A 12,645-nucleotide genomic window follows, 5' to 3' on the forward strand; every position below is an offset into this window, starting at 1 on the left:
CCCAAAGTCTTGGGACTACAGGCGTGAGCCACTGCACCTGGCCTTTACATTTTTTGTAGAGATGGGGTCTCACTATGTTGTCCAGGCTGGTCTCAAACTCCTGACCTCAAGTAGTCCTCCTGCCTCAGCCTCCCAAACTGTTGGGATTAAAGGCATGAGCCACTGCACCAGGCTTATTATTTTATTTTATTTATTTATTATTTATTTATTTATTTATTTTTGAGACGGAGTTTCACTCTTGTTGCCCAGGCTGGAGTGCAATGGCGCGATCTTGGCTCCCGGGTTCAAGTGATTCTCCTGCCTCAGCCTCCTGAGTAGCTGGGATTACAGGCATGCGCCACCATGCCCCACTAATTTTGTATTTTCAGTAGAGACAGGGTTTCACTATGTTGGCCAGGCTGGTGTTGAACTCCTGACCTCAGGTGATCTGCCCACCTTGGCCTCCCAAAGTGCTGGGATTACAGTGTGAGCCACTGCGCCCAGCCTCATTATTTTATTTTTTAACTTGATGTACTCTTCGACTTTTCATCATGAGCGTGCACTTCTTAATTTTGTAATTAAACTTAACAAGCAATAAGATTGTTGGCTCTTTACAGCTTGCCAGTGTTTCTCAAGATTTTCGTTTGTTTCTTTCTTTGATTGTTTGCTTTGTTAATGAGGCCCTCTGAGTCAGGCCCAAGTTGTCTTTCACAAGAACACTGTGATCCAGGCCCCCAGCCCCTTCTCCGACCCCAGGGGTCCAGACCCCAGCCCCTCATCCCCCAGACACACGAGTCCAGGCCTCCAGCCCCTCCTCCCTCGGACTCAGGGGTCCAGGACCCCAGCCCCTCCTCCCTCAGACCCAGGAGCCCAGACCCGCAGGCCCTCCCCGCCCAGACCCAGGAGCCTGGCCTTACAGTGACAGTGGCCAGCAGACCCTCTGGGACATTGGCCACGATGATGCCGATGAGGAAGATGACAGCCTCAAGCCAGGTGTATCCGAGAATGAGGGAGAGGATGAAGAAGGAGACACCCAGGAAGACAGCCACGCCGGTGATGAGCTGGATGAAGTGCTCAATCTCGATGGCGATGGGCGTCTTGCCCACCTCCAGCCCTGATGCCAGGGTGGCGATGCGGCCCATGACAGTGCGGTCGCCCGTGGCCACGACCACGCCCCGAGCCGTGCCTGCAGGCCAGAGGGGTTAGGCTGAGGTGGGGTGGCTCAGGGAGGTTCTGGAGGCCCTGACCTCCTGGGACACGTCCCTGTGTCTGCCCCAGCTGTGTGTCTTCTCTGCACCCCCCTCACCTTCCACACAGTTGGTGGAAAAGAAGGTGATGTTCCGAGTCTCCAAGGGGTTGTCATGCGTGCAGTCGGGAGAGCGAGTCTGGGGCTCGGATTCACCAGTCAGGGAGGAGTTGTCCACCTGGGGGTAGGTGCAGCAGAGAGAGGGTTCAGTCCAGGGCCTGGGACAGGAGGGTATTTGTGCAGAGGGCTTGGGGCTGAAGCCTGTGTGCCTGGAGATCACAGCTAGAAGCCTGGATGCCCAGTGGACGAGTGGTGTGTGGGAGGCCAGAGTCTGGGATCTTGAAGGTGGGGAAGGCACAGGGCTGCTGGCCAAGGTCTAGGATCCCTAAGGATCTCCAAAAGGTGAGGGCTGGGCCTGGACTCCTGACTGTTGGGTGAGGAGGGGGCCCAAGATCTAAACTCCTGGGTCTGAGGGAGGAGGGCCTGGGGGCCTGGACTCCTGGGTCTGAGGGAGGAGGGGTTGGGGCCTGGACTCTTGGGTCTGAGGGAGGAGGGGCTGGGACCTGGACTCCTGAGTCTGTGGGAGGAAGGGCTGGGTCTGGACCCCTGGGTCTGAGAGAGGAGGGGCTGGGGCTGGGCCTGGGCTCCTGGGCAGCCCGAGGGAGGGTAAAGCCGGGCCTCAGGCCCAGGCCCAGGCCCACCTTGCAGCCATGGGCTGAGATGATCCGCAGGTCAGCTGGCACTCGGTCTCCACCCTTGATCTCCACCAGGTCCCCGACCACCACCTCCTCAGCATTCACCTGCATCTTCTCACCTTCCCGGATCACCAGGGCTTGCTGAGGTGGGATGGAGTAATGTCACCTCCCAGACTCCCTCTGCCTGGGGGTCATTGGGCCCGGCCCCTAGCCCATACACTAACACCCCCATATGGCCCCTTGCCGGGCACCCTTCACCTGTGGCACCATGTTCTTGAAGGACTCCATGATCTTGGAGCTCTTGGCCTCCTGGTAGTAGGAGAAGCAGCCAGTGATGATCACCACGGCCGCCAGCACGATGCCTAGATACAGCTGGTGGGGAGATGTGGGGATGTTGATCAGGAGCCGCCCAAGCCACTCCCCACCAATCCCTGCTCACCTGGAGTCTGGGAAGGGAGCTTTGTGTCAATGGGAGTCTGTATTTGTGTGTCTGACCCCAGGTTGGTTATGAGGGTTGGTGTGTCTGAGTCTCTCCTGTTTGTGCTTCAGTCCCTCTTTCTGTAATGGTTGTGTTTGAATCTAAGGGTCTGTCGATTTTTTTTTTTTTTTTTTTGAGACAATGTCTCACTCTGTCGCCCAGGCTAGAGTGCAATGGCATGATCTCGGCTCACTGCGATCTCCGCCTCCTGGTTCAAGCGATCCTCCTGCCTCAGCCTCCTGAGTAGCTGGGACTACAGGCGCGTGCCACCACACCCGGCTAACTTTGTGTATTTTTAGTAGAGATGGGGTTTCACCATGTTGGCTAGGATGGTCTTGATCTCCTGACCTTGTGATCCGCCGCCTTGGCCTCCCAAAGTGCTGGGATTACAGGCGTGAGCCACCATTCCTAGCCCTTTTTTTTTTTTTTTTTTTTTTTTTTTTGAGACAGGGTCTCGCTCTGCTGCCTAGGCTGGAGTACAGTGGCGCAATCTCAGCTCACTGTAGCCTCAACCTCCCAGATACAAGCAATCCTCCCACCTCAGCCTCCGGAGTAGCTAGGACTACAGGTGTGCGCCACTAGGCCCGGCTATTTTTTGTATTTTTTTAGAGACTGGGTCTGTCTGGGTATGTTACTCAGGCTTCTGGAACTCCTGGTCTCAAGTTACCCTCCTGCCTTGGCCTCCCAAGGTGCTGGGATGACAGGCGTGAGCCACCATGCCCAATCTGGCCATCTATTTTGTGTGTGTATCTGTCCTCCTGCACGTGTTGAGTCTGGGATGCGGCTGTCTGTCGCTGTGTCTCTCTGACTGGCTGCATGCCTGACTTCACGTTCTACAAGGCAGCTTCTTTGGTTCTCTGTGTGGATCTCTGTCTCTATGTCTCCAGCTCTGCCTCTCTGTGAGAGCTTATGTCTGAGACTGTTTAGATTTGAATATCTGAGGACACTCTCTGTGCCTGACTCTCATGTCTCTGTCACCAGGTTATGCCTGCATTGCTGTGTGTGTGTGTGTGTGTGTGTGTGCGTCAGTGTGTGTGTGTGTGTTTCTCTGTCAGTGTACGTCTGAGTCTGTGTCTGTTTCTGAATTAGGTGGCCATGTTTGAATCCACATCCTGGTGTGGCATCTGCATTGACCCTCCATGCACATGCACGTGTGTGCACACACACCTACCCAGGTGAGCATCTCTGTGTGACCAGTGTGTGGGTCTGTGTTACGCACATGGGATCTGAGGCTCTATCTCGAATGTGTCCCTGTGTTATGGGGATGGGCCCTGATGTATCAGCAGCGGGGTGTGCCTGGGTCTCTATGTGACACTCACTCTGGGTATCTGTCAAGCCATGACCACCTGCTGGTGTCTGTTCTCAAGGCCGCTGAGGTCACACAGCCTTGGGACAGAGCCCCGGCTCACACGTCCTGCTGTGGGGACTTGGACAAGTTACCTGGCTTTTCTGAGCCTCAGTTTGCCTTGTATTTGATCTGGTTCTCTTGCTGGGTGATTGTGAGTTAGATGGGAAAAAGGGGGAGAGTGGGCTGTGAAAAGCCTGGAGGGATGGGAAGAAGTTGGGGTGCAGTGTCCATAAATAAATGTGCAGGGCCTTGCGCAGGGCAGGGTCCAGGCACTCACATTGTCACCAGAAGGGTCATCCTCGGTGCCCGCCTGGATGCCGTAGGCCAGGAAGCAGAGGATGGCCCCGATCCACAGCAGGATGGAGAAGCCCCCGAAGAGCTGCCGGCAAAACTTGACCCACTCTGGTGTGGTAGGCGGTGGCGTGAGCGCATTAGGCCCATCCCGGGCCAGGATCTCCTGAGCTTTGCTGTGGGTCAAACCCTGAGGGACAGAGGACTCACACAGAACCCTCCCTGCGCAACTGTGGCACCCCAGGCCTTCACCAGACCCCCAGAACTTAAGACACCAGCCCCAGCCCCTCCTCCCTCAGGCTCAGGAGTCCAGGCCCCCAGCCACTCCTCCCTCAGGCCCAGGAATCCAGGCCCCCAGCCCCTCCTCCCTCAGACCCAGGAATCTAGGCCCCAGCCCCTCCTCCCTCAGACCCAGGGGTCCAGGCCCCCAGCCCCTCCTCCTTCAGACTCAGGAGTCCAGGCCCCCAGCCCCTCCTCCCTCAGTTCCAGGGGTCCAGGCCTCAGCCACTCCTCCCTCAGGCCCAGGAATCCAGGCCCCCAGCCCCTCCTCCCTCAGACCCAGGGGTCCAGGCCCCCAGCCCCTCCTCCTTCAGACCCAGGAATCCAGGCCCCCAGCCCCTCCTCCCTCAGTTCCAGGGGTCCGGGCCCCAGTCCCTCCTCCCTCAGTTCCAGGGGTCCAGACCCCAGCCCCTCCTCCCTCAGATCCAGGAGTCCTAGCCCCCAGCTCCTCCTCCCTAGTTCCCAGGGTCCCAGCCCACAGCCCAGCCGCACCTGCACACAGTCTGTGTTGTATTTCCGGCAGACCTCTTCCACTGACATCTTGTGCTCTGTCTGAGGAACAGGAGTTTGGGGGAGACGGTGAGTGCCTAGGCCAGCCAGGAACTGGCGAGGTTCTCTGGGAGGGTGTGCGGGCAGAGGACGGGGCTTACCATAGCCACCTCCTTCTTGAGGTCATCCAGGTCCCGGCGCTCCTTGCCCTTGTTCTTCTTAGGCGAGCCCTTGTCATCTTTCTTGTCCTGCGAGGTGGCGATACGATAGCTGTCAGAGCCACCAGACTGCGGGCGAGAAGGGGTTCCAGGGGGACACCGGCCCTCCGTGCCCCGGCTATCCTCCTGGCCGGTGCCCCTGCATCTCTGGGTGGGGGTCTCTGTCTGCCTCTCGGGGTCTCCCTGTGTCTCCCAGCGCCTCTGGGTGACTTCACCTCCCTTTTGCCTCTGGTGACTCTCAGGCCTCGTGAGTCTCATCTGCTCTGATTGGCTTCCCTGTCTCTGGTTCTGTGTGTCTCTGAGTCTCTGTCCCTGAAGGTCCCTGTCTGGCTTCTGCCTGTGTTTCTGTCTCTCTCTGTTTCTGTGGCCATCTTTGTGAGTATCTCCCCTTCTGTGTTCTGTGTCTATGTGACTTTGTTTTCGTTTTTTGAAACAATATCTTGCTCTGATGCCCAGGCTGGAGTGCGGCGATCACAGCTCACTGCAGCCTCGACTTCTGAGGCTCAGGTGATCCTCCCACCTCTGCCTCCTGTGTAGCCGGGACTACAGGTGTGTGCCACCATGCCTGGCTAATTTTTAATTTTTTTCTAGAGATGGGGTCTCACTATACTGCCCAGGCTGGTCTGTAACTCTTGGACTCAAGTGATCCTCCTGCTTTAGCCTCCCAAACTGTTGGGATTACAGGAATGAGCCACCATGCCCCACCTCTATGTGACGTTTTAACTCTGCTTCTGTCTCTTCTTCCCTCTCCCTGGCCCTGTCCAACCTTCCTACGTATCTGTCTTTTTTTTTTTTTTTTTGAGATGGAGTCTCGCTTAGTCGCCCAGGCTGGAGTGCAGTGGCATGATCTCAGCTCACTGCAAGCTCCGCCTCCCGGGTTCACGCCATTCGCCTGCCTCAGCCTCCCGAGTAGCTGGGACTACAGGCGCCCGCCACCACGCGCAGCTAATTTTTTTGTATTTTTAGTAGAGACAGGGTTTCACTGTGTTAGCCAGGATGGTTGAGATCTGACCTCGTGATCCGCCTGTCTCAGCCTCCCAAGGTGCTGGGATTACAGGCGTGAGCCACTGCGCCCAGCCTCGTATCTGTCTTTTCTATGTCTCCATCTGTATCTCTATCTCTTTCTCCTCTGTCTGTCTCCCTTGATGTGTATCTCCAGGTCTGTTTGTGGCTCTTGGTCTTATTGCTTTGTTTCATCATCTCCCTGTCTCCTGTCTCTATCTCTCCATCTCTGTATCTCTGTCTTTGCAAGGCTGTTTCTCTCTCTTGATAGCTCTCTCTGTCTCTCTGTCTATCGCTCTGATCTCTTTATGTTGTCTCTGTCATTCTCTATCCTGACCCCAGTCTCTGGGTCTCTCTGCATGTGTCTTTCTATGATTTTGTCTCTCTCTGATCTCTGGTTCTTTCTGTCTCTCTGTCTTGCATGATGTCTGTCTCCATCTCTTGGCTGTGTCTCCCCAGGTCTGGCTGAGTTTCTGTCTCTCTGGGTTCTTATTTCCCTCTGAGTTGGCGTCTCAAGGATCAGTACTTTCTGTCTCTTTTTCCATCTTTCAGTCTGTCTCTCTCTGTCATTGTGTCTCTATCTTCATCTCTCAAGCTGTCTCCTCTGGGATGCTCACATCTCTCCCTACCTGTCTCTTTTCCTGTTTTCAACCTCTCTCTGTCTCTCTCTCTGTCTCTCTAATATCTCTCTCTAGGATCTGCCTATCTCTGTCTCTCTCTCTCTGGGATCTCCTCTCTATCTCTGAATCTCTCTTTCTCTCTCACTGTCACTAAGATCTCCTCTCTCTCTCTCCCTGTCTCTCTCGAATCTTCTGTCCCCCTCCTTCCCCATATATCTCTCATTCTCTTTCTCTCTCTCACTGCCTCATCCTGGAATTTTCCTCTCTATCTCTGTCTCTTTCTCCCACTGTCTATCTCTGGGCTCTCCTCAATCTCTCTCTTTCTCCATATATATATATGTGTGTGTGTGTATATATATATATATATATATATATATATATATATATCTGTCTCTTTTTGTAGGATCTTCCTCTCTCTCTCTGTCTCTTTCTCTCACTTTCTCTCTGGGATCTTATTCTCTATTTCTGTCTCTCTGAGATCTCCTCTCTCTGTCTCTGGAATCTGCCTCTCTCTGTCTCTGTCTCTCTCACTGTCTCCCTCTGGTACCTTCCTCTATCTCTGTCTCTGTCTCCCTGTCTCTGTCTCTCTCTGGGATCTCCCATGTGTGGGGCCCATGGAGTGTCCTTAACAGAGGCTGGCTATGGCCAGGTTCCTGGAGGACAGAGCAGGAGAGTGAGAGGCAGAAGCCCTAGTCCTGGCTTGAGCTGCGCGTGGTGCGAGTGCCTGAAGTTCCAGTTTGGGAGCCTGGGCGGGTGGGGAGGGCAGTGTCCGAGGCTGGTGGGAGGGGTGGGGCGAGGCTGGGTGCTGCAAGGGCCGCTGACAGGTCCTGCAGGCCCAGGGCCAAGCTGGGATCGGAGGCTCAGCGCGGCTCAGCGCTAATCTCCTCGTGACCTTGTAGAGGGCCTGAGCTGCCTGCTGTCTGCCCCCAGACCCAGAGGCTGAGTCGGAGGGTGGGGGTGTGCAGGGAGGGGCAGCAGCCTGGAAATCTGGGAGCCTCAAGAAGGGGTGCAGGGGGTGGGAAGGAGGCTTGGCCCCACGCCAGCCCTGCAGCAGCACTGCGTCTCAGACGCGGAGGCACAGAGGCTTGGGGGACGGGGAGACCATCTTTCATACTCCCCTGCAGTGCCGGGGGGGGCCTCAGCTTTGCCTGATGGGGTAGACCCAGGACGGAGAGACATAGAGAGATGGAGAGATGTGGAGCTACAAAGGCCTGGGGTCAAGTCCTGTGCAGGAGGCCAGGAGAGGGGTGAGATGGGGGTCAGGAGAGAGAGAGGGAGAAAATCAGCTGCCCACCCAGAAACCTTAGTTGAAGGCTGGGAGCTGATGCTCGGGGCTCCATAAAAGCTAAGGGCTGGGCCGGACTCTCAGATCCTGAGGGAGGCTGGGGTCCTGGACCCCTGGGTCTGAGGGAGGAGGGGCAGGGGTCTGGACTCCTGGGTCTGAGGGAGGAAGGGCTGGGGGCCTGGAATCCTGGGTCTGAGGGAGGAGGGGCTGGGCCTGGAATCCTGGGTCTGAGGGAGGAGGGGCTGGGCCTGGACCCTTGGGTCTGAGGGAGGAGGGGCTGGGGCCTGGACTCCTGGATCTGAGGGAGGAGGGGCTGGGGCCTGGACTCCTGGTCTGAGGGAGGAGGGACCGGGAGCCTGGGACTCCTGGCTCACCCTGGCCCTGGCCCTGGCCTTGGCTCCTGCTTGCCCTTGCCATAACCAGACCCCCTTGGGGGGCGGGCTCCCATCTGTTGGAGTGCAGAGCTGAGGCTTTCCCAGTCAAGGCAGGAGGCCCAGATGGGCGCGCTGCGGGGCGGGAGCACCTCCAAGGGTGGGGGCCACGCCTGTCTCGCTGTGGCCGCCTCTGCAGCTCCTTGCCATTTTCCATGCTGTCCGCCTCTCCCTGATCTGGCGCCAGCTCCCGCAGCCTCTGCGCCTGGGCCGGGCTCCCCTCCCCCTTGCAGGGGACCTGGCCCACATCTCTGGCCGTCCCTCCCTTGACCTCCCCCTTTGCCCTCTGCCTCCTCTTCCTGTCCCTCAGGCTGACTGTGGTTGCTGCTAGATAGGAAATATCTGTTCTTGTGTCTCTTCCTCTGAGCCTCAGTTTCTCATTTTCTCTCTCAATGTCTCTCCATGTGTCTCAGCCATGTCTCTCTGCTTGTCTCTGTCTCTTTGTCTCTACGTCCATGTCTCTTTCTCTGTCTCTTTCAGAGCATCTCTGTCTTTCCATGTGTCTCTGTCTTTCCTTCCCATGTCTAAGCTGCCTTCATTTCTCCTCTTGTCCCCACTCCTTTTCCTAAGACCACCTCCCTCTAACTTCCTTCTCTAGGGCTTTTAGCATCAGTCTTCTCCCAATCCATCCACAGCTTCTCTCCCACCATCCCACTTACCTGACAGCTATCACTGACTACCCCTTTCTCCCTTCTGTCCCCTAGTCCTGCCCCAACCCTATCCTCCTTCCCAGCCCGCCGGCCCACCCTGCCCCACCCCACAGATCTGCAGCCCCATCCCCCACCTCCATCCCTGGGCCCATCAGCCTTTATCCGCCATCTTTCTCCCCAGCCCTTCTATTCTCCCTCCACTGGACTCTCCCGCCCTCTTCATCCCACCTACCCCCACCCACCCCCTCCTCTCCTGATTCCCCCTCCCTTCAGCCCCGCCCCAGACACACAGGGAGGAATCCAGGGCTGCAGCAAGGGTCAGGTGGTCAGCCAGGGAGGGAGGCGGCATCTGCTGGAGAGACTCACAGACAGACAAGGACACACGGACACAGAGGCAAGGACACAGCCAGGCATGCACGCTCCCCACTACACAGTTGCACACGCACACCCTCAGCTGTGCACTCAGTCTCCCCACCGTGGCTCTCCTGTTCCTCTCCTCCTCCCAGCTTCCCACGCCTGCTCCCCTACATGAGGGGCTGCACACACACACACACTGCAGCCCCAGGCTGCGACACTGCGGAGCCTACACGCACACGCACACACACACACACACACACACACTGCGGAGCCCCTCCATCCAGGCCTGGAAGGAGAAAGAGAGGTCATCTGGTGTCCATCCCATAGCCTGGACCTATCCGCACCCTGCCAGGGAAGCAGGGGGGCCTCAATAACCCCAGACGCACTAACACCAGCTCTCACAGACACACCCAGACGCGATCGCAGACTTTCAGACACCACGGGGCCCACACACTGGCTGCCAGGGCCTGACAGTGCCAGCAGCTCTCATACGCACATGCAACCGTGCACATGCAACCGCACAAGGTCAGGCGGAGATGCTGAGGGCTGGCTCACAACCTCGCGGATCCCCGCACACAAAGCCATGCCAACGTGCGCCACAGACCCCCCGCCGCCCCCTGCGGCCCCGCGCACACATTCGTAGCAGCCGCACGACCACATGGATTGGCCGGGTCAGCGGCTCCCGGGGTCTCGCAGGCCTGGCTCCGGAGCGCAGGGGTCCCGGTGCCCCCGCCCCCCGCGCACACCCAATGTCACCGGCCCCACAATGTCACACGGAAGTGGCGCCCAGCCGGCCCAGCACCTACCCCCATCTTGGCGGCTCCGCGGGGAGAGAGCCGGGCGGACGGGGCGGGGACCTCGGGGCGGGCTCAGGCGCAGGCTTGGGCTGGGGGCCTCTGCAGCGCCCGCGCCTCGGTCGGTACGCGCGTCCGTCCGTCCGTCCGTCGGTCCCACCGCACAGAGGCTGCGGCGGCCGCCGCCTCCGCCTCCTCATATGCCCGCGTCCGCGGGAGGGGGGAGGCGCTGGCCAATCAGGGGCGCCGCCGTGCTGACGGACGGCCCGCGGCCCCGCCCCTGGTACTGCAGCTGTCCTCCCCCTGGGCTCCGCAAAGTGGCGGCGCGGCCGCGAAGGGGGAGCGCTGCGGGGATGGGGGTATTCCCAGAGACCCCCGCAATAGGGGACTTGGAGACCCCCCTCAATATGGAGTAGGGCCTCCAAGGAGGGGCGCTCAGGGAAAGAGAACCCCGGAAATCCTCTCATTTTGGGGGTGTGCCACCACCGAGAAGGGTACGCTGGGGGAGGGGGGGCGGGTAGTGACACGGGGTGGGAGGAAAGCCCGGTGAATCACTGCAGTGTGGCACCAGGGCCCCTGGAGACGGTGGGGGGTAGTGCTGTTCAGGGAGAGGGCCCTGTAGGAGGGGAAGTTGGAGGGGAACACGAGAGCAAGAAAGGCCCTGCAATTGAGGAGGGGTGCTGGGGGGAGGAGCCCTGAGATTCCCTCACTGTGGGTGCCCCCCCACTACGCCTGAGCTATCCAATGAGCCACAACCACACAGGGTACACGGGAGACACAACACGGTGGAGGACGGCCCCAGGAGGCCCAGAAAATGCCCAGCGTCACAGTTACACAGGACCATCACACTGACAGCCCAGATGCTGGGGACACGCACACACCACAGGGTTGCACTCATATTCCACCAGACGCCAGCATGTACCCTCACACACACACCACCACCCCATCACACACAGAGTCTCAAACATATAGGAGTGAAACACACATAGGGCACACACCTTACACACCCATCACACCACAAGAGAATCACAATCACAGCCACAAAGTGCTGTGCAGACTAACACGGACACTCAGAAAAATCACAGACTCACATATCACACACTCTACCACACCTGACCTCCCACCATCTCACATGGAAACCCACATCGTGCAACCCATAAACCAACACACACCTGCACTCAGCACCATCACACACGCACAGGCCACACTGCCTCCAGACACACTACATCAGCCTTTGTGGACATAGTTGCATGATCCCACAGTGTCGCACACATCCTCACACACACTGCTCCCCAGTGTGTCTGGGCATGAGCAACGGCCCACGGTGCAAAGTTGCCAGTGCTGTGAATGACAGACAAAAAGGTGCACACACTTACACATAGCACAATAATTCAAACACAAGTCACGCGGCACCCACACACCTCCCACACATACACACATCACGTTATTGCAGCGCTATCGCAGACATCTTTGTTGCACCTCCAAACATACCCCAATGCCCTCACCCACATGACACACAGACCTCGTCACAGTATATCTACACACACAGACACACAGCCGGCACCCACACCCCAGGCCTGCTGCCAACACACAACACCCCATCAGCCACCCCACTGGAACCCCAAGAAGTTGAGGTCTCCCCACTCACTCCAACACCACTTTATTCTATGAGGAACACCCCAGACTGTCCCTAGGGATGGTAGCAGTGGAAGAGAGAGAGAGAGACAGACAGCATTTGACCTTGTAGCTTTCTCAGAATGTGGGTATCCTCTCCACCTGTGGGATAGGAGATGTGGGGGACACAGGCAAGGGACAGGGAGTGAGCTTGGTGTATGAGGGTGGGTGGGTGAAGGTCGAGGACCTGGTGCAGGGAAATGTGTGAAAGGCTGAAGGCCAGAGAGAGGCACAGAAACACAGAGATTCAGAGCCACAGCATATGGGAAGAGACAGGGCCAGAGAGTGAATGGAGGCTTTCCCCAGTGCCCAGAGCCCCATCCCAATCCTGTCCTCTGACCCGTCCCCATCTTTCTCGCTGTCCTCTGTTGCCATGGTAACAGGGAGGCTGCTTCTGCAGCAAAGGAGGTTGGGCCTGCAGACTGGGCTGTTGCCATGGAGACTGGGAAAGGGGGAGGAGCCACGGTCTTTTAACCCAGATGCCTTGCCCCCAGATGCCCCCTCCCCAACTCTGCCCTCTTCCTGGGGGAGGAAGAACCTATCAACATATCCTCCTTTCCTTCTCTTGACACCTTGGCCTAGAGGCATGGGCCTGGACCATAGAGAATGGGATTGGGGAGATGGAGAAGCCTGGGGAGGTGGGGGAGGCCTGGATTCCAGGAGATTCTAGGCTCTGTCTGCTCTTGCTCTCCAGCTGGGCCGGGGGAGGCCTCGAACCCTTCCCATCCCACCTCAGACACAAGCTCACCTCCCCTCTCATGCACTCTCTCCTCAGGCACGAGCCTGATGAGACTGATGACTGTGCATCG

The 12,645-nt window shown here is 57.9% G+C and overlaps 1 protein-coding gene across 3 annotated transcripts in view; it reads right to left on the reverse strand.

The window, feature by feature from the left end:
• ATP1A3 (ATPase Na+/K+ transporting subunit alpha 3) overlaps positions 1 to 10,380 on the reverse strand; it is a 28,630-nt gene extending 18,250 nt beyond the window's left edge. The window contains exons 1-8 of one of the 3 annotated variants that reach the window (XM_030797080.1): positions 10,175 to 10,380; positions 4,967 to 5,053; positions 4,809 to 4,868; positions 4,024 to 4,227; positions 2,179 to 2,292; positions 1,927 to 2,061; positions 1,286 to 1,403; positions 897 to 1,165 (exon numbers count right to left, since the gene is read on the reverse strand). In XM_030797080.1, the coding sequence (XP_030652940.1) occupies positions 897 to 1,165; positions 1,286 to 1,403; positions 1,927 to 2,061; positions 2,179 to 2,292; positions 4,024 to 4,227; positions 4,809 to 4,868; positions 4,967 to 5,053; positions 10,175 to 10,180 (993 nt within the window). In that variant the 5' untranslated portion in view covers positions 10,181 to 10,380. Of the gene's footprint in view, positions 1 to 896; positions 1,166 to 1,285; positions 1,404 to 1,926; positions 2,062 to 2,178; positions 2,293 to 4,023; positions 4,228 to 4,808; positions 4,869 to 4,966; positions 5,093 to 10,001; positions 10,044 to 10,174 lie in introns of those variants that run through there. The other 2 variants (XM_030797078.1, XM_030797079.1) reach the window with 2 other exon arrangements.
• Positions 10,381 to 12,645: the final 2,265 nt, after the last annotated feature.

This window comes from Nomascus leucogenys, chromosome 17 (assembly GCF_006542625.1).
Source record: "Nomascus leucogenys isolate Asia chromosome 17, Asia_NLE_v1, whole genome shotgun sequence".
NCBI classification, from domain to species: domain Eukaryota; kingdom Metazoa; phylum Chordata; class Mammalia; order Primates; family Hylobatidae; genus Nomascus; species Nomascus leucogenys.